The sequence below is a fragment of the Oenanthe melanoleuca genome, chromosome 1A, assembly GCF_029582105.1.
Source record: "Oenanthe melanoleuca isolate GR-GAL-2019-014 chromosome 1A, OMel1.0, whole genome shotgun sequence".
NCBI classification, from domain to species: Eukaryota; Metazoa; Chordata; class Aves; order Passeriformes; family Muscicapidae; genus Oenanthe; species Oenanthe melanoleuca.
In genome coordinates, this window is record NC_079334.1 from 20,070,835 (window position 1) to 20,089,716 (window position 18,882).

An 18,882-nucleotide genomic window follows, 5' to 3' on the forward strand; every position below is an offset into this window, starting at 1 on the left:
TGAATTTTCAAAAGCTTACAGGCTGTTACACACACTTCTCCATTACACTTATGGATTGCCATGCCATGGATAGAAAACATACTGCCCAAATGTTTCTCAGTGTTAAATACACAGCACATATTGTACTCCACCATGTGGCACTTTCTGCAAAACTTGGGAGAACCATGAGCTCAGCATATTTTTCCATCTGGCTGCTAGAAACCTAAACTTTCCCTATCAGTTTCTGCTATTTTTTCCTCCTGTTAACAACTTCAGAGAAAATTGCAGAAATTTGATTTGGAAGCAGCAAAATAACCAACCAACCAACCAACCAATCAACACACCACTCCTCCACGCCCTCCCCTCAAAAACAACTAGAAAAAGACATTCCAAAGAAGACCCAAATTAGGTGAAGAGTTAAATTTAAAAAGACAGGGATTAGACAATGGCTGGAGTTCATCTCTGGCACAAGCTTCTTGGAACATGAGAAGCTGGAAAATGACCTACTGCCTACCAACACTTCCTACAGCAGTGTCCAGGGACAGTAGCTACTCCCTTGACCTTCCTGGACATTGTCCCTGTAGAAGAGCTACAAGAAACCATCAACTCCTGTGAACAAATAGTCCTGGAGAGAAAAGAAAACATGCTTTTAGCAACATGCAACTACTGTGTGGTGAGCAAGCATGGCCTCTGTGGGATAGAAAACCTCCAGGCCCCTTCCAGGCAGCTGCTTCTCAGCAGACCTTTGGGGTGAGTGAACCTACTGGGATGGGAAAAATGCAATGGGAAGAGGACAGTGTCCTCACTGGGCTTTAAAGAGTCTTGTATCCTGGAGCAGACAGATCTTTTTTAGTCTGACTACACATCTCCTGGAGTCTGCAAGCTCTGAATAGCATGCAAACACCTGTGAGCTGGCTGGTTCTTCTCTACCTCTCCCATGTAAAAGGATTTGCCTCCTTATGCTGTGACCATACTGCAGCTTGCAGTGTAAAAATATGCTCGAGAAAAAAAGCACCTTCAGAGATTTTGGGGATGGTGATTCAACATGCTGCTGTCCTGTTGTCACAGCACAGAGCACTGGAGAAGCACTGAATCAGCTGGAAGCAACAGGAATGTCAGTGTTCACTATAGGAATGAGTGGGCTTGTGTGGACAAACTGGAGAATTCACTGACCCCACCAGGGCTGTGAGTAGCAAGGGCACAAATCCAGGGTGAGGAGGAGGAGACACACATCTTACACAGACAGGCCACATTGAGGCAAGGCTCGTAGGGCTGAACATCATTCCATGGCAGAGATCCTTCCCCACAGCAAGGCTTTGTCCTTGGTGCTGTTCCTGTTCCCTTGGCTGTGGTTTTGGACACCCCTCTACACTGGCCAGGGCCATTTCTCCTTGCAGGGTCCTCCCCACTGCAGACCCTGGGCATCCCCTGGTGCCCCAGCTGCTGTGGGGCTGCAGGGAGCCTGCAGACCCCACTCCAAGTGGTATGGTCACCACTAGGTAGGTCCCATGCAAACATGAAAATGTGCTTTCTCTCCTGGATGATCAGCCCCAATGAAAAAGAGGAAGCTCTACAGGGAGACAGGAGATGAGAGCAGTCTGGTGCATGATTAATTTATATCCTTAAAGGTCTGAAATGCTCCCAAAGACATTAGTATTCCCCAGGTAAAAGAGCTGTCCAGATTTTCAACATGTCCCTGCCTTATATCTACTGGAATTAATAGCTGAAGTCTTGTGAAGCCAAACAGTCAAGCATTTAATTGAGTACAGAACCTGAGATCATAGTCTGGGAGTCTAAGTGTTGCTGTCAGAAGCAGACAAAGCCCAAATTTTCACTTCTACTTAGACACTTTTATAATATCCTGAAAGCATAAATGCACCTCAGAGTGGGTGCAGTGCTTACACTGACAGCCTCTTTACACTACCAAAATATTGATATGAAGGGCCCTTCAGAGGAATCTGAAAATAAAAATACCATTTTTCACATCTTACCCCAGTAAAAGTGACACAAGTCCAAGAGCTTTCTAGAGTAAATTAGATTCCAGATGGTTCTCTGTCTTTCTGTTTGTGTGTGTAGACCTGACCAAAGGAGGTTGTGTATGCACTGGGAGGAGGATGAAGAATCCAACCAGGTGTTTTAAAATTAGGCATAAATCCACACTTGTTTTGTACACTCTTTAGTTCTCCAGCTCTTGCACCCAGAAATTATTCCATTTCTCTGTTTTAAGAGTTGCTGTGTCACCCAAAGATGAGGGATCCTTTGGGATGAATAAACACTGTCTTCTGTTTCCCATATTTAACTTTTCAACAGGGAAGGTCTGCTGCCAGTTTTTCCAATAAGTGGTGGGGTAACAAGGTCCAGTGTGTGGGAGATTCCCCATCCCAGTCCTGGCTGAGCCAAATGCTGCTCCTGGTGCCCAGCTCATCCCAGCAGTGTCCTCAGTCAGGGCAACGGTTACAGGGCACTGACAGAGAAAAGAGCATGCTAGAGACAGCACAAAATACTTCATGGCCAGCTCTCTGTCTGAAGGAAATGTGCTGAACAGGCTGAGGGAGCCTTTGCAAACCAGGGTGGAACTGGCACAGAAAACACAGATGCAGTTTTTTAGATTTGTTAGGTGATAGCCTCTGCCTCCAGTTGCACATTTTGCTGACACTATCTCAAATCCTCCACCCCCTCCTACAGATGTGCAGAATGTAGTAGCTGAAAAAGAGAAGCTGGAGACCCAGAACATTGTTACTGTAAAATTAAGTTCTTGCAGTCATGCTTGTTTTAATACTCAGGCAAGCAAAGTAATGCCTGGCTTCAGTTAGATTGTTTGCTAGCTTTCTTGTAGTTACTTATTTCAAGATACACAGGCTAGGAGTCATGTATATGTCCATGTCTTTGCTTTCTGTAATTGTGAAAAATATTTCTAAAGCATCCTTTTTTCTTTTTTCATTTTTTCCTGAGATGAGTGGTAAATGAAATGCTTTTTTCATGATATTTTCAGTTAAAAGAAAGAACTAAGAGACTTGCTCCAAAATTATGGAATTTAATAGGCTAAAAAATTATTAGAAAGCTTACCAGTAGATGTAATGTCAAATGGTTGCTTAATATGAACATGAATATGAATATTAATTGTTACTCTTAAGAAACTGATTATTTCAATGACTTAAATCTACTGATCTGTAGTATATCCAACTGTCTTTCCACTAAACTGCTACATTCTATTACTGTCCCTTTCAAGAGGAATATGAAGCAGGCAGGGCTCCTGCAGGGAGGAATCCCAAATGTGCTTGTTAGCAAGATGGTGATGTATTTGCCTTCTTATAAATTTTCAGTGGGATTTCCATGACTCTGGGTATTCAAAAAATATGATGAGTATTATATTCCATCATCTAGAAGCATTCTGACTTTTGACTGAATATTTTGCTCAATAATTAAGAGAGGCCTAATAAGTGATGGAAAAAATAATATAGCAGCTGCAGGGCTGGTGCACACATGTGAGTTGAAGGTGTGTCCCTGTGTCTGGGCACTCTGAAGGGTGTCTTTCCAGTCAGGACAGGGCTGTGGATGGGATGGTGGGACTTGAAGGGACTGGGAAGCAGCTGCACCCATTTGGATGAGTTGAGGTGCCTTTACACAGCTCAGTTCCACAATTCTCTTTCTAAAGTGAAGAAGAGTTTTAATTCCTATACCTTCTGGAGTATTGCTAGGAGTGGCTGTGGAAGTTGGCTGACCTGAGCTCTTAAACTCACTGAGCTGGGCACAACAGGGGCACATCAGCACAGGCTGTGAACAAATATTTGCTGGTTGCAAGGATAAGGCATGTAGCATATGCTATATAAATTGCATATAAATACAAGTATGTATTTACCAAATCCACTTCCCACAATGCAAATGTGTCCTTAAACAGGACAGGAATGAAAACAACAGCAACAAAAAAACCTGAGCTGATGCCATTCAAAAAGCCACATATTTCACATATAAATATCCATGCAAAAATGGTAGCTGGAATACCTGTGTGTTCACTGTGAGCAGAAACATGAACACCATGCCCCAGACAGTTTTGTGAAATAAATTTTGTCTTCAGTTTCAGTTTAATAGCTCAAGATCTTTCTGCCAGATGTATGAATGGCTTTGGGAGGAAAGACACAGGAAGGAAAATGAAGATGTGATCAACCTAGGAAATGGTATTTGGGAAAGCTTCCAGCATCATGAGCAAGTGAACACAGGAGTGCATTAGCACTGCACACTGTCTGATGAGTGCTCCAGTGGCTGCTTCATGGGACATAATGCTTTGTTTCACTCAGAAACAGACATTTGTGGGACAGGAGAGAGCAAATGCATGTAACAGACACAACTTTAAAGGTTTTTAGCAGAGGCTCGTGAAATTTTACCAAAGAACAAACGGAGACTTGTGGATGTACTAAGAGAGATGTCAAGATCTGAGATGAATTGATGGACCACAGTCATAGCTAATTGACAGTGACATGTTTTGCTTTGCACTATTTGGACTGGAAATGAGATTTTTGAGAAATTAAACAGAGGCCAGCATTCTCAAAATCACAGTTTTTCAGCTGTTCTAATAACCCCTTTCAAAAATATCACTGCATGGTACATTATGTGTCTCTACATCTAATTTTGAACTAGTTGCAAACAGACAAAAGCATTGATTAAATGTGCCAACAGTATTAAACTCAAAGATGCTGAATACACCAGAAAGTGCAAAGGAACTGTAAAAAAGCAGCAGGATGGCTAGAAAAATTAATTTGGAACAGCAATGAGATTTCAACACAAGCAGAGAAAAGCTATTTTATCAAGGCAGAAATGTAGAGTTGTAATGACAGGAATCCATAAAGATGAAGGCTTGGGAATAATAGGGTGGAAGGTAATATTGGTGAAGGTAAACAGAGACATACACAGATGTGGCAATGTACATTATTCTTTACATAGAACTTGTAACGGTGCATCTAACACTAGCTCCAAATTGCTGCCACTCTGGTGCTTGAAAGAAAGGGACCAATGCTTTTGGTAAGTGAATTGGATGTGTGATTGGAGAAGCATTGCTTGGGAAAAGAGTCTGCTTGCAAAGACTGCAAGTATGAAGTAATGCTAGTAGGACAGAAATCCCATCAAACAGAGATAGGTATTACCTCTGAGATATAGCACAGGGCAAGGCCGGAGCACTGGGAATCTCTCACAAAGAAAAAAGTGGGATTTCAGGAGCAATCAGGCTACAAGCATCAGGATCATAGAATCACAGAATGGTTTGCACTGGAAGGGACCTTGAAAGTCATCTGGTTCCAAGCCCCTTGTCATGAGCAGGGATGCCTTCCACTAGACCAGGCTGATCAAAGCACCATCCAACACTGAACACTGCCAGGCATAGGCATCCACACCTTCTCTGGGCAGGCTGTGCCTGTGCCTCACCACCCCCACAGTAAAGGATATTTTCCTGGTATATAGCCTAAATCTACCCCCACTCAGTTTAAAGCCATCCCCTCTTGTCCTGTCACTACATGCCCTTGCAAAACTCTACTGATAGTCCCTTTAGGTACTTGGAGGTCCTATAAGGTCCCCCTGGAGCTTGCCTATCTCCAGGCTGAACAACCCCAGCTCTCAGCCTGTCTTCACAGGAGAGGTGTTTCAACCCCCTGATGGTTATCATGGCCCTCCTTTGGGCTCACTCTGACAGGTCCATGTCCTTCCTATATTAGTGTCTCAGAGCTGGGTGCATGCTCAGGTGGGATGTCACCAGAACAGAGCAAATGGGCAGAATCCCCTCCCTTGCCCTGCTGGCCACGCTTCTTTGGAGGCACCCAGGGTGTGGTTGGCTTTCAGGGCTGTGAGAGCATGCTGCTGGCTTATGTCAAGCTTCTTGTCCTCCAACAATCCCAAGTCCTTCTTCTCAAGGCTGCTCTTGATCTGGTCACCTGGGCTTAGTGGCTGGGATCAGGGCCTGAGACAGGTAGGCTAAGGAATTATAGCCACTGTTTAAAATGAGGGTTAGTTGACAGGGAAGGAGAGAAAAATCAAGGGAGAATATCTGTTCTCCCTTTTATTGGGAGTCTGGAGGCTAAAAAGGACCTGAGAAGGAGGCATTGCTGTTGCAAGAAGGGTCTGGACTGGAAACAATGACTGTATGGCATAATGTGCACCTGAGACCTGATATAAACCCACCAGAGTCAGGCCAGTCCTTTCTCCACTTCCAAGAATCCTTGAAGCTACCAGGACTGTGCTGCCCTGATTCAGATATCTGTCACCCCTGCTTGCCCCAGCACTGCTGCACAAAGCCCAGTTTCCAAGCCCAGCTGGTGCTCCTCACCTGACCACCTTGGTGCCGTTCCTCATCACCTGCATGTCCACCATGCAGCCCCCCGTGACGTAAGCAGCCAGGTTCAGCTCCGAGAACTCGGCCTGGAGTGGGGCAAGAGGACAGAGAGTTACCCAGGGGCACCAGGGACACAAACACACAGACACAGAACTTTCTTCATCTGGAATGTGCCTTTCCTTCTTTTTTAATTTTTTTTTTTTCCTGTGAGGGAGCTGGAGATCCAATTATAGCTGCTTTGCCCTGGGAGATTGCAGAAGTATTTATGGCTCCCACACTTGGGGTGTAAAAGTACACAGGATTAGGCTTATTGCATAAGTGCTGAAGGAATTAAGAATGAGCAGGCTGAAAAATGCACACAGGAAAGAATAATGATAATAGTAACAATAATAATAAAAAGAGGTAAGGTCATTTGAATTCAAATGCAAAGTTTCCACTTGGAGACATCCAGAATTATGTCTGAGTTGGCTGCCATGCCACTAGCCAGATATAAACCTAACACAAAAGATTTAAACCTTTTTAAACCTCATTATGTTGCAGGAAGGTGATAAGCAGAGGTCACCTGATGTGATTTGCTTATTAAGATTTTTACTATTAAAGAGTTAGCAAAGCTGGGTAAGTTATTAACAGAGCTGCTCAATCATTAAAACACTTTGTATTTTAAAAGAGGCACAACTTGCAAGGCTGGAAAGGTTGGCAAGGGATATTTCAGCTGTGGAGGGCAAAAGAGACAGGTTGATAATGATGAATATAAATAAACAGGTTTAATTTTTTGAGGCAGAAAATTTAGTCCTTTCCCTTTAAGCAGATTTTTTCCCCTTCCTTTTAAGGCATTTTTTCAGACTTAGTATGATGAAGACTGTGCAGCAGTAAAATCATCTTCCACCCAGTAGCTAGCTAATCCCAGAACACTCAGATGGTGCTGCTAATACTTATGAGTTTATTGAGATCCTTGTACTGTTTAATGCTCTCCTAATTATATTAGTTGAAACCAAAAGATAGTGCAGGAACAACTTTTATACATTAAGAAAAAGGCAAAAAAAACCCCAAGCATGTTTTGTCCTCATGAACTCATGGAAAAAACTTGCCAATGGAGAACTAGTGCACCTGTAAAGGCTCAAAGGCCAGACGACAAATGAAAAAATAATTTCCAACTTTCTTTTTAAAATCCACATAATTTTAAAGCAATGGCTCTGGGCTGGTGACCCGATGATGTAATGAGATTTCACGTCTGTGGCCCTGCAGAAACTTTTTAAAGCAACACCCTTACATGATCTTACATCACTGTAGCTCCCAATTACAATGAAAAGAGGGGGAAAATTCCTATTGCCAAGAAATAAATTCTGCTCCTGACACAAACACATACACACACAGGCATGCTCTCAGGGAAGGATTGGCACTGGCTCAGGGCACTGCCTGGGTTTTACTGGTGAGAGGTAGCACTGTGCTGCCTTGGCCACAGCCACGCTCCTCCAGTGACCCTCTCAGAGCAGAGACAAGAAAACATGTACCCCTAAAAGGCACGTGCCTTCCATACATTTGAGAAATCCCTGGGGACCTAGGGAGAGAGGAGCCCACCTTGGGCAAGTTCAGTAAGGTCAGATGCTTTGGGCACCATCAGTGATCTCCCCTGCGGGCCAAGGCAATATTGCTCATTTACACATTAGCTCCAGAGGCTCTGTGCACTGGGGAGATGAAAGGATGTTTTTCCCACCTCTGTGTCCCCATGTGCCTCAGGATGTCCCACTCTGAAAGCAGAGTGTTGTCCAGCTGGACCTCCAGCTTCTGCTGCTGAGGAATGCATCATCTGATGTGAGCATCAGCACAAGAAAGAGCAATTTTAGGTCTGTTTTTATGTTTTTCTTCCATTTTTTTTTTTTTCCCATGATGGTTTGTAGTAAGGAGCTCAACACTGCTGTTTGCTGGGGGTGAAAATGGGCAATCTCCCTCTGATGAGGAGCACTTGCAGCCTGACTAAGCTGGTCTGACAGGCGTTTCCCTGAGGCAGTCAGGCCTAACAAAGCTGTGCTCAGACACCCGACCTGCAAATGGGCCTGAGAGCCCCCGAGATGCTGAGTACCTCATGCCAAACTGCCAGCACCAATTTCAGGCCCTGCTAATGCCAAGAGACAGAAGAAAAGGAGAAATCCCCTTTGGCAGGCATTGTCCAGGGAACTCTGGCAAGAGGAGTGAAGCGTAGAGAGGGTCTGGAGGTTTCAGCTGTCTCACTCCCAAAACATCCAGATCTACAGTCAGAACCGAGGGACAGCCCTGACCTTTGCCTGGCATTCCCTTCTGCTTTACCAGACAAAGTTCAGGAATGCTGCTGCTTTCATCCAGCTGCTTTGTTCCATCCAACAGGCCGCTGCTGGCTGGCGTTTGGGAGAAGGCTAAAACCTTCAGTCAGCAGAAATAGTTTCCTGTTGATTTTCCAGCGCTCCCTGTATTTTTAACTTTGTGGGTTCTGTAGCCCGATGACTTCCCTTGGCTGGGATTTCAGCTCTGAGATCATCTCCAGCCTGGGTTTACCTTGCAGACAAAGAGGTCTTTGAAAGCAGCCCGTGCAGGGAGAGTGACAGGTAACTGTGCATAAAACAGGAGAGCCTTGCAGAGTCATTTGCATCAGGAATCATGGAACAGAAGAAGGCACTGCATTAGCCTGATGGTGTTTTATGCTTGCTTTGCAGCAGTGCCAGTGGCTGCAAAAACATTCAGGGCAGGACCAAACCGTGTGTGACAAACGTGACACAATCTGTCTTGAAGAGTAATGTAGTAAGACTGTGGGAGTGGAAATATTCCATACCTCTGTGAGGCTCAGCCATGAGATGATGCCCACAGCTACTTTGATCACAGTTTTGTCAAAAATGCCTCTTTCAGGTATTAAGAATCAGACGACTCTCCAAATCGTTTGGACTAAACCTTAAGGTACTCTCAGTTTCCATCAGTGTCCTCCGTGTGCTGGAGATCTTTTTGGTGAGCTATTTTAGTGTCTGTTTCTGTTTCCTGATATTAAAACAAGGAAGATGTTGTCATTTTCAATCATGCAATAGTAGAAATGCCTGGCTTAGTAGCTATGCCTCTTAGTGATTTAAGGGAAGCACATGTTCAAGGTGTATTTTAAGCATTTTTCAGAGAATAACAGAAAGCTGTGTTGGAAGGACTGCAAAACATCACATAGTCCTTCTTTCCTAAGGCATGACTAGCTCTGCCTCTACCATTGTGTGCAGATACTACATAACCCTCTTCTGTCTTCCATGGATGAGGAGCCTCCTCAGGCAGTCTGTACCTTAACAACAATGGAAAATGTTCCCAATCTAAATCTCTGCCCTTACCTTTTAAGACAGCAATATTTTTGTGTCCATTACTTCTTTCTGCAGAACCTGAAAACTTATTCCTCAAAGACTTTTTGTTCCTTCTTTTTTTTTTTTTAATTTTTTTCTCTTTTTTTTTTTTTTTTTTTTTTTTTTCCCTAAACAAAACTAGTCCCATTCTTGTAAGATTTTCTTGTAGATGATATTTTTCAGTGAATTGATCAGAGTTGTTGCTGTCACAGGGATTCTCTCTGGCAGATCCACAACTTCCTCCATTTGTAACACTGCCAACCATATGCTTGAGTATGGATTTGACATACATTCAGCAGTGTGACTATTTTTTAACTCATATTTTGGATGAGATCCACTGTAATCCTTGCATGGCTTTGTCTAGGCTACTGACTAGCCTGGCCCATGCCATGGCTTAGGCACTTGGGATGAGGAATTGCTACTGTATAATCAAATCTCATACATTCCTCTGTGGATTTTATGCCTTGTTTCTTGGTGAATCTTCCAATATGTTCAAGGAAAGGCCCACATCAGGCTGCATTCCTAAAGCAGCTCATTTCACTACAACCACTACAAGCAAGAGGAAAGTAAGCAATCCCTAAGTTCTGCACTGGCAGGTAGGTGGGCAGATAGTTTGGATGCCTGTGGGATGGGGGTTGAGGCTATGCATACAGAATTAGAGATTACACATCCTCATTCCCCATGTCTCTTCCTGAGACATTTTTCCTTGGGCAAGCACCCTGCTCCCCACCTGCCCTCAGTGCCAGGATTGCTCTCTGGGAGAAAAGGATGGAGAGAGCCCATCTGTGATGTGAATGTGGCTCCAAGAGCAGCTTCCACAAGTGCTCTTCACAAGCCCTGAAGCTAGGATGCATTCTCCTAGGCTAGAGACAATGCTGGTGCTGAAGATCCACATGCCTTCACCTGAACACCTTTTCTCTCTGATGGCATTCATTGTCTCTTGAGTTTTCATTTCAGAAGTTATGTGACTGCCTGAAAAACTGAGGTTTAGAAAAAGCACATTTCTAAATATTTTGATCCCAGGAAGTGGCTCTAAACCATGAAGTCTGTAAACTTCCAAAAGCCAATGAAAATTAAAAAAAAAAAAAGAAGATAGTTTTAATTTAAGAAAATAATGCTTTTAGAGTAATTATTGCTAGTTCTTCAGGTCCCTTTATTCATGGTTTCTGAATGCATGTGGAAAGCCATGAGAACTCTGTTGCTATTCTTGAACTGCTTTCTGGCATTCATTTGTAGAAAAACCCAAACCCTAAACATATAATGAATAAAAATTATACTGTTGTTTGACAAGAGCTGGTTTTCCTTTCATCACACACAGACCTGTCAGACTCTGCCTTTTGAAAAGACCATTTACACCACACATGAAAATACCTCTTTAGGGTGGGAAGTACAATGGAGCTGGAATTCGTGATTTGTATTACAATTATCTTCTGTGACTGCCAAGTACGACTTTTTTCCTGACAAGGCTGCCAATGGAGTCATAATCTATACCACAAGACTTTTCCAGAAGCATGTACATAGGAGTTCACTGAATAATCATTCCCTGAAAATAAACTGAGCAGTGGGAACAAGTGAATGAGCTGTGCAAGAGAAATGCGAGTCAGACGGACAGACAGACCCACCTCGTGACAGCAGGAAATGGTGGGAAGGACACGGTGAACAAACAACAGGAATAAAAATGTAGATGGGCCTTTTGGATTCATGGCTCCCCTTTCACACTTTTCACCCCACTCCACCATCTACAGCCAATGCCAGGAAGGATGACTCTGAACATACCAAAATTCCTTTGGGAAATACCTGCAGGACAGGTATCCTGAAGGCAGTGGGCTCTCTCTAAGAGGTGCTGCTTGCTCTTGCCTGCTGTGTCCCTCATTGGTTCATGAAAGGGACAGGACTGGAAAAATGCATCAGAGCCACAGGGTCTAACCTTGCTACACTTGGCTCTGTGTCATGAAATCCTCACTTGCACCAAGGAATTTTCTAAAAGCACTCATGTCTCCTTTGTCCTCTGCTATGGCAGGAGAAACAAACTCAACTCTTCCAGTCTCCTCTCATTAGCCAGATCTCCATGGCCATCCCAGTGACTCCTGCTTTGTAGCCATCACTCTTCCAGACAGGTGCCAAGTGTGCCCCTCATCTGCCCCACCCTCAGGGTCTGTCTGATGGGTCTGTGCCTGTTCAGGTCTCAGCCCCATCCCTCTCGCCCTCCTCTGCTCCTCTGTGGCTGTGCTGGGGATAAATGGCCACAAGGCATTCCCCTTTATGATCCAAATGGAAAACCCCACAAATCCTGAGAGCACACAAGGTTTAGTTTCCTCTGGGACTGGACAGAGAGGATGGGGAAGGAGGTGCTGAATTAGTTTCTCTCTAATGAAGGAAAACATCTGACAAAAGGCCTATGGTATAATTCCTCCTCTTCCTCAGTATACTGTGGTTCCTAATGCCTCCCGTCCCCTGGCCAGTGAAGAACTGAGGAGATAAAAGCAAAATTGTTTTTGTGAGAGACTAAAAGCAGTGTGGTCCACTCCTGTGGCACTTTAAGGTTCTTCTTTAAGTTCAGCTTAGCCTTGGAGCCATTTATTCAAACTTATGCTTTCATTTCTGAAAGAACATTTTTAGTATTTGTATTTCTAGAGGAAAGAGCTGGAGATGCATACACTGCAGTTCTGAAAGCTAGAAATCACCAGGCAAGTAAAAGCAATAATGTGGATCAAAATCTAAGCAGCTTATTTTTAGTACAAAATAGAGATAGCATTTTTAGATTCAGTTGTTCTCTTAAAGCTTAGAGATTTACTCACACTGAATAAAACTTAAACCATCAGGGTTTTAATCAGAATAGGTCATATAGATTTTAACTTTTGGATCAGTGTTTCAATCAGTCTCATGAAAGACTATCATTGCTACAGAAGTGGAAAAATATCCAAATAAGCAAAATGTAATCCAGAGAAAAAGGGGCCATGACTCAGGAGGATGGATTGGCTTTACACCACCAGAGCATTTCACCTCTCTCTCTGCAGCCAGCAGGAAGAAGGCACTGGCACTGCATGCCTGCTTTCACTAAATAGTGGACAATAATAAATCCTGCAGCCTTTAAAGCACATTATAATTATGGTTTCAGTGTTACACTGAAGAAACAAAGGTGGAAACAAAGTCAGGCTTCATGTTCATTTTAATGAGTGGCAGGAGAGTGGTGAACACACAATGCCAGCTCTCCTCTCACTCACTGGCACCAGGTGATGCCCACAGTAACCCCTGTCTCTTCCTGGGGATAATTGATATGAAGAACTAGGTCCTGGGGTTGCTATCAAGGTCATGCAATTCACTCAGTGCTAGAAAAACAGAAAACCTTATTTGAGGGTCCATTTTCATACAAGCTGAGACTTGCAGAAGCAGCTCCCTGAGCACAGGATGGCACTGAGCATCTCTCTCCTGTCTATTACCCAGTGTCTAATATGAACTGGATTCACCTCTTGCAGAAACCTCATATCTTGGAACTTCTGCCTGTTTTGGGAATTCAGCTGCAGTGAGCCAGAGCTGGGTGTGGGGGACAGGCAGAGCAGGACAGCATGGTCACATATGTCCTGCATTCCTCAGAGGAGGGGACAGCCTGGAGACCTGGCAGGGTGTACAGCCAGATTAGATATCTGACTTCCCACTGCTGAGAGAGGGAGAGGCTGCTGCTTTCAGCACTCCTGCTCCTTCCCAAATCAGGGATAGAGTGACTTCCAAAATATATCACCTACTATCCTGTTTTGCTTCCCCTAGATTGCTAAACTGGCATGCTTAGAAAGAATTAAGATGTAACAGAGATGGATATGAAGAAGGAGGAGAAAAAATGTTCAAACCAGCTACTAAACATCCTGGAAGAATGGCAAAAGAGTTAGCATGGTCAGTATAAATAGGCAGTGGCTTTTCCCCTATGTGGTTTTTCAAGAGTATTTAACATCTGGGTATTTCCTTTCATTGCTTTCTGCCACTCAAACTTCTTTGTTATTTAGCTTTTCAGATCAAAAGTGGTTTTTCTCCTATAAAATCTTAAAAAAAAATTTCCTAAGGCAAACTGTATTTCTGGCTGAGTTAATAATGGGTGGTTATCTGAAACAGGATCAAATGGAAAAATGAAAAACTAAATTAACTTACTGAGCAGACCAAATGGTTCAAGAGGTGTCTAAGAGTCAAACTCTCTGATGGAGAATTTATTCAGAACTGAGTAGCCAGGTTAATGCTTAGCATAGTTTGTACCATTCAGGGGAGAGTTCTGTGTTCCCTGGAGAGATGGTGATCCAGATGGGAAAAGCCATCATTCCTTCTCCCTCCAAGGTCTGGAAGAGGCAAGAGCAGCTCCCTGCCCACTAAAATGGAGGCTGGGCTGCCTGATCTGAGTGGCAGGGAGGGGAAAAGTGGGAACAGCCAGGATCCTTGTTTTCCATCCCTCCACTCTCCTACCCACTTGGAGCTTGGGCAAGGCTGCAGTCACTCTGTGGGCATGTGATGAAAGCTGCAGGGGCCTGCTCATGGTCCTCACCAGCCAAACTGCATCATGGTCTTTGCTTGGAGCAATTTGTTGCCTCATCTAGAACATGGGTATGGATGTGAAGGATGTCAAGAGGTAAACTGGGAAAGCCTCCCTGCAAGAGTTGGTGGGGAAATGTGATAAGATGCCTTGTGACAATGGTCACAGCTTGATCCCCAGCAGGGATCAGGAGTCCACTCCTGACCTTCTGCCTCACCAACCATTCCAAGGCAGCTCCTTAATAAGGACCTCAAGTGCAATAACATTTGAGGAGGATTATGAGGGGAAAGGCAGAGACTGAAGGTTTAGGAAAGAATTAACAGGCTGTTTTTAAGAGTACCAGGTCTAGCTTTGAAGCTGAACCTGCTTTGAGGGATGGAGAGGGTTGGATCAGAGGCTTGAAGGGAAAACCTAAATTATTTTATTTCATGCTTCTAAGTGAGTAGCATGATTTTAAAATTGCTTATTTTTTTCTATTCTCTTTTAGGATAATTGCTAAGGTACCAACAAAATAAAGACTGATAAGGAAGCACCAGGAAAAATTATTCTTGTTAATACCACCCAGACTGATGTGTGATATCAATAGAAAAGAAAAATCTGTCCCAGACAGAGTTTGATCAGAACATGTGTGCTCATGAACAGTCATAGACAATAGGACAGGATGCCTTTGAAAAGAGAAGAAACACCTTTTCAAGGGCAATGGGTCCTGAAAAAGCCTTCAAAACCACTGCATTAATAATCTGTACACACACACACATGATGCAGAATCAACAGCCTTCTAAAAACAGAAAATATGAGATCTTTCAAACAACATTCAGCAGCTTTCTTTATCCACCCAAACATTTTTGTAGTCCTAATTAATATAAAACAAGCATATGATTCCTTCAGGATCACCATCTTATCTCTACATCTCTCTCTTATGCCTGCTTTCAAGTTGGGTGTCTGCAGATGATGATTATTAAGAATAATTTCTCTTTTGGAAGCAGCACCCAGTCTCAGTCAATATGGGACTTTTTTTGACTGGTACTGCACCAACACACAGAGACCCCAACATGGAGAGGCTTCAACTGAAATGAATGTCTGCTGCCAAGGCTCACAGGGAAACAGGATGTGTCCAGTGCCCTGTGGAGCACATAAAAAACAGCCTCTGAACCTCATTACTGCTCCTGGGACAGATTACATCTCCCTATCTGTGTCCACACACGTTTCTTGGGGAGAAATTCACTTGACACTGACCTGTTCCACTCGGATATCAAATTCTCCATTCACCTTCTTCCCCTGGAAATATTTGGCCCTGCAGAAGAAACAAGGGAGACAAACAAGGTTAAATAAGATTTTTGGCTTTTATTGCATATTGTTTTGCTTCTGCATTTCCCTTTTTGCTGAAGAATTTCTATCCGGGTCACAGCATGGTTTTCTAATTCCTATCTTCTTTTAGCTTTCTGTTCTCCAGGAGAAACCTGCCAAGCCAGATGAAAACCACATTGGAAAGTTCCTTCAAGGCTTGTTACTTTTTCATTTAATTTTCAAACTGAAAACCAAATGTTCTCCTAATCTTTTCCAGGGAACAACTCTAATCAGTGATTCTTTGCTATATCTCATTTAATACTCAATCTTTATTCTGTAGAAGGAGAGCAGCATATGGCACAGCATGGGGAACAGCTTCTGATGTTGAGCAAGGAGCTTTATCATCCCAGCTGAAGTACTTGTGAAGCCTGTTCTCATGCTGTCTCACTCCAGAGCTGCTTTCCACTTCTGTTTTATTGCTATTGATTTAGGGAAACTGTGTGCATCTCTTCAGTGTCACTGATGAAGGATCTCTTCTCCTGAACTGAGAAACTGCGTTTGCTCTGGGGTGGAACACTGCTGTGAGAAGAAGATACACCTCCCACCACCTCTGTTGCTGTCTCCCCACACTGTGCAGACAACAAAGCACTTCTAGAAGCTTGTTCACATGAGGGAAAGGCTGACAGTAGTGCTGGAGAAGAAAACAGAGGGGAAAACCAGGCAGTTTTATCTTTTTGTATTCATATTTGTGTATAATGCCTTTTATATTGATTGGTCTGTGGGGAAACTGCCAGTATAAATTTCCCTGTGAATATTTCTCCCTAATTCTTCCTCTCACCAAACAAGCTTGACAGAAGAAAATATGAATTTCTTTTGTCAGTACTCCTCCCCTACAAACTTTCAGAAGGCCATGTAGGCTCCAAAGGGCTCTTCAGTTTGGAAAGCATTGAAAACAGTTTAGTCCTGCAAGAGCTGTTTCCAGAGACAAAGTAACTCTGAGTTCTGTTTTCAATTGGCAAAGACAGGACAGAATAAAGAAGTAAAGGAAAATGAGGGGAAGCCTGCTTTGCTCCCTATTTTATAGTATAAGGAAAAAAAAAAAAAGCTGGCTCAAATTTTTACTATGTGTCTATTTGTTCCAATAAAAAAAGAAGAGACAGTAGGAAGGCAATTTTCCCCATGGCTGAAACACACTGGTTTAGTTTATAGCTGAATGCTCCCCTCCCCCAGAAATGTGACATGTAAATAAAAAAGTTGTTTTGTCATTCTGGCTCAAAATGAAGCCAAAATTTTCCTCTATAATAGAAAAATACATTAAAAATGTCAAAAGCTTTCTGCTTAATTCTAACATCTGAATGCTGTATCACCCTTCCCTTCCCAGACAGCCCATCCATCAGGGTGGTGCAAATAAGATTTCTGCACAGGTGAGGGACAATGTAGCAGCCAGGTGTAACCAAGACCAGGTGACTTGAATAACTCCTGTTTTGTACAAAAAGCAGATCTCTGGCCATTTTTCCTTCTTTTTTTTTTTTTGAATTTATGAGCATTGTATTAAAAAACAACTCAGCAGACAAGCTAAGACATTACGCCTCTAGCAATAAACAGGAACTCCAAATGCACTTAATAATTCCATCAGATTTCTGGAGGCATGGCTCAAGAGGCTCTGGCAACATTCCTCACTCCTAAACATTTGGGATATTGCTGGAACTTCTTAAAAACTGCAATAAGCTTCCAGAGGGCTCACAGGAACTGGTCTGAAATTTGAGGCACACTATTCCCTGGTACAAGTTTGTTTATATTCCCAGCATGCTCATAATATATATTCCTCACCCACATTTATGAAACACACTTCCTCCCCCTATGGCCTCTCCTCTTTGTTGACCAGCTGGTTGCAAACTCCTTGGTGATGCTTTGCTTCAGCTTGTAATGAAGTGTGATTGACCACAGTCCTCAGCCTGGTTCAGATGCAGCAAAGGGGCTTCCACTGGCTGCTCCAGGATATTAGCCACACAGTTCAAAATGATCTCTCTCCTCCCTGCAGTACTGGCTGGGCTTATGGATGGTCACACAGAAGTGCATCCAGCATTAGGAATCATTGGAGTAGTGCAAGGGACCTCAGCTTAGACACTGTGTGACCTCTCTGCCCTATCCCTCTTTCCACACAGGTTGTCTCAGCCCATGTCCCTAGAACTTTCCTTTAAAAATACTCTCTTTCCAAGACAGTCCCCCAGGCAGCTTAACCTGTTCTGAGTGCCTCTGAAGACTACAGGTGCTAAGCAATTTGCAGAAAAATATTTTGGTCCGCCCATCATTTTAACATAGCCCAGGGTAAGAACAAAACATTTCTTACTGAAACATCTCTGAAATGGATGGAGTGATGTTTTCAATTCTCACCTGGAGTTTTGGAGCCCCTGGGCAGTAGAGGCTATCACACTGAAATGAAAAATGGCCTTAGCATCCTCCTGGAGCCCCTCAAATTTTAAGCAAGTTGGAATCATTGCTGATGCTGAGGAAGAATCCTGTGTCTTGCAAGAGAGAGACTCTTTTGGTCAGCTCTGCACAGTGTCTGAAATGGCTTGCGGTCCTCCCAGTGGGCATGAGACAGGGGAAAGGAATACCAAGCTGCTGTGGTGGGGATGCATGAGAAGGAGAGATGGATGTTTCTGGCAGTCTCATGGCCGTACAAGACATTTGTGGCCCAAAACCACCTGAGCAAGTCTCTTCCAGACCTCTGTCTAGGACCTGGCTGCTGCAGAGTTATCTAGGCAGCTTGTCGTGCAGCAGAGGAGCTGTGCCCAGAAGACCAGTCCAAAAACTTTCTGGGAACCTCGGCAGTGTCCCCACTCACCTTCAGCATAGCAGGAGAGGAGAGGAGAGGAGAGGAGAGGAGAGGAGAGGAGAGGAGAGGAGAGGAGAGGAGAGGAGAGGAGAGGAGAGGAGAGGAGAGGAGAGGAGAGGAGAGGAGAGGAGAGGAGAGGAGAGGAGAGGAGAGGAGAGGAGAGGAGAGGAGAGGAGAGGAGAGGAGAGGAGAGGAGAGGAGAGGAGAGGAGAGGAGAGGAGAGGAGAGGAGAGGAGAGGAGAGGAGAGGAGAGGAGAGGAGAGGAGAGGAGAGGAGCAGCTCATGGCCCCAGGAGGGCTCAGTGTCCCCAGCCTGGGCCACCCCTTTACTTTACAGCATGTCAGATGTTCAGCTGAGCAGAGCACAGAGCTGTAATTTGGCTGGGCAGGGTGTGGATGGGCTGGAGCTGCTGCTGTGATCTCAGTGAATTAGCATGTAAACATGTTTTGACTGAAGAAAACTGCAGGGCCATGCTCAAAAGCAGTTCCAGGGTGGGATTTGTAGGGCTAGGCAATCCATTTAAATGTGGCCCCACGGACTGGGAGGGAGGAAGCACCATGATAAACAGCCAAATGTCTGCCCTGGTTTGCAGGAAAGAAGCTTGCCT

At 43.9% G+C, this 18,882-nt stretch overlaps 1 protein-coding gene across 2 annotated transcripts in view; it reads right to left on the bottom strand.

The window, feature by feature from the left end:
* LOC130261054 (synapsin-3-like) overlaps positions 1-18,882 on the bottom strand; it is a 69,155-nt gene that overhangs the window by 12,272 nt on the left and 38,001 nt on the right. For both annotated transcript variants that reach the window (XM_056506936.1, XM_056506945.1), the window contains exons 3-4: positions 15,386-15,443; positions 6,290-6,381 (exon numbers count right to left, since the gene is read on the bottom strand). In XM_056506936.1, coding sequence (XP_056362911.1) covers positions 6,290-6,381; positions 15,386-15,443 — 150 coding nt within the window. The remainder of the gene's footprint in view (positions 1-6,289; positions 6,382-15,385; positions 15,444-18,882) is intronic.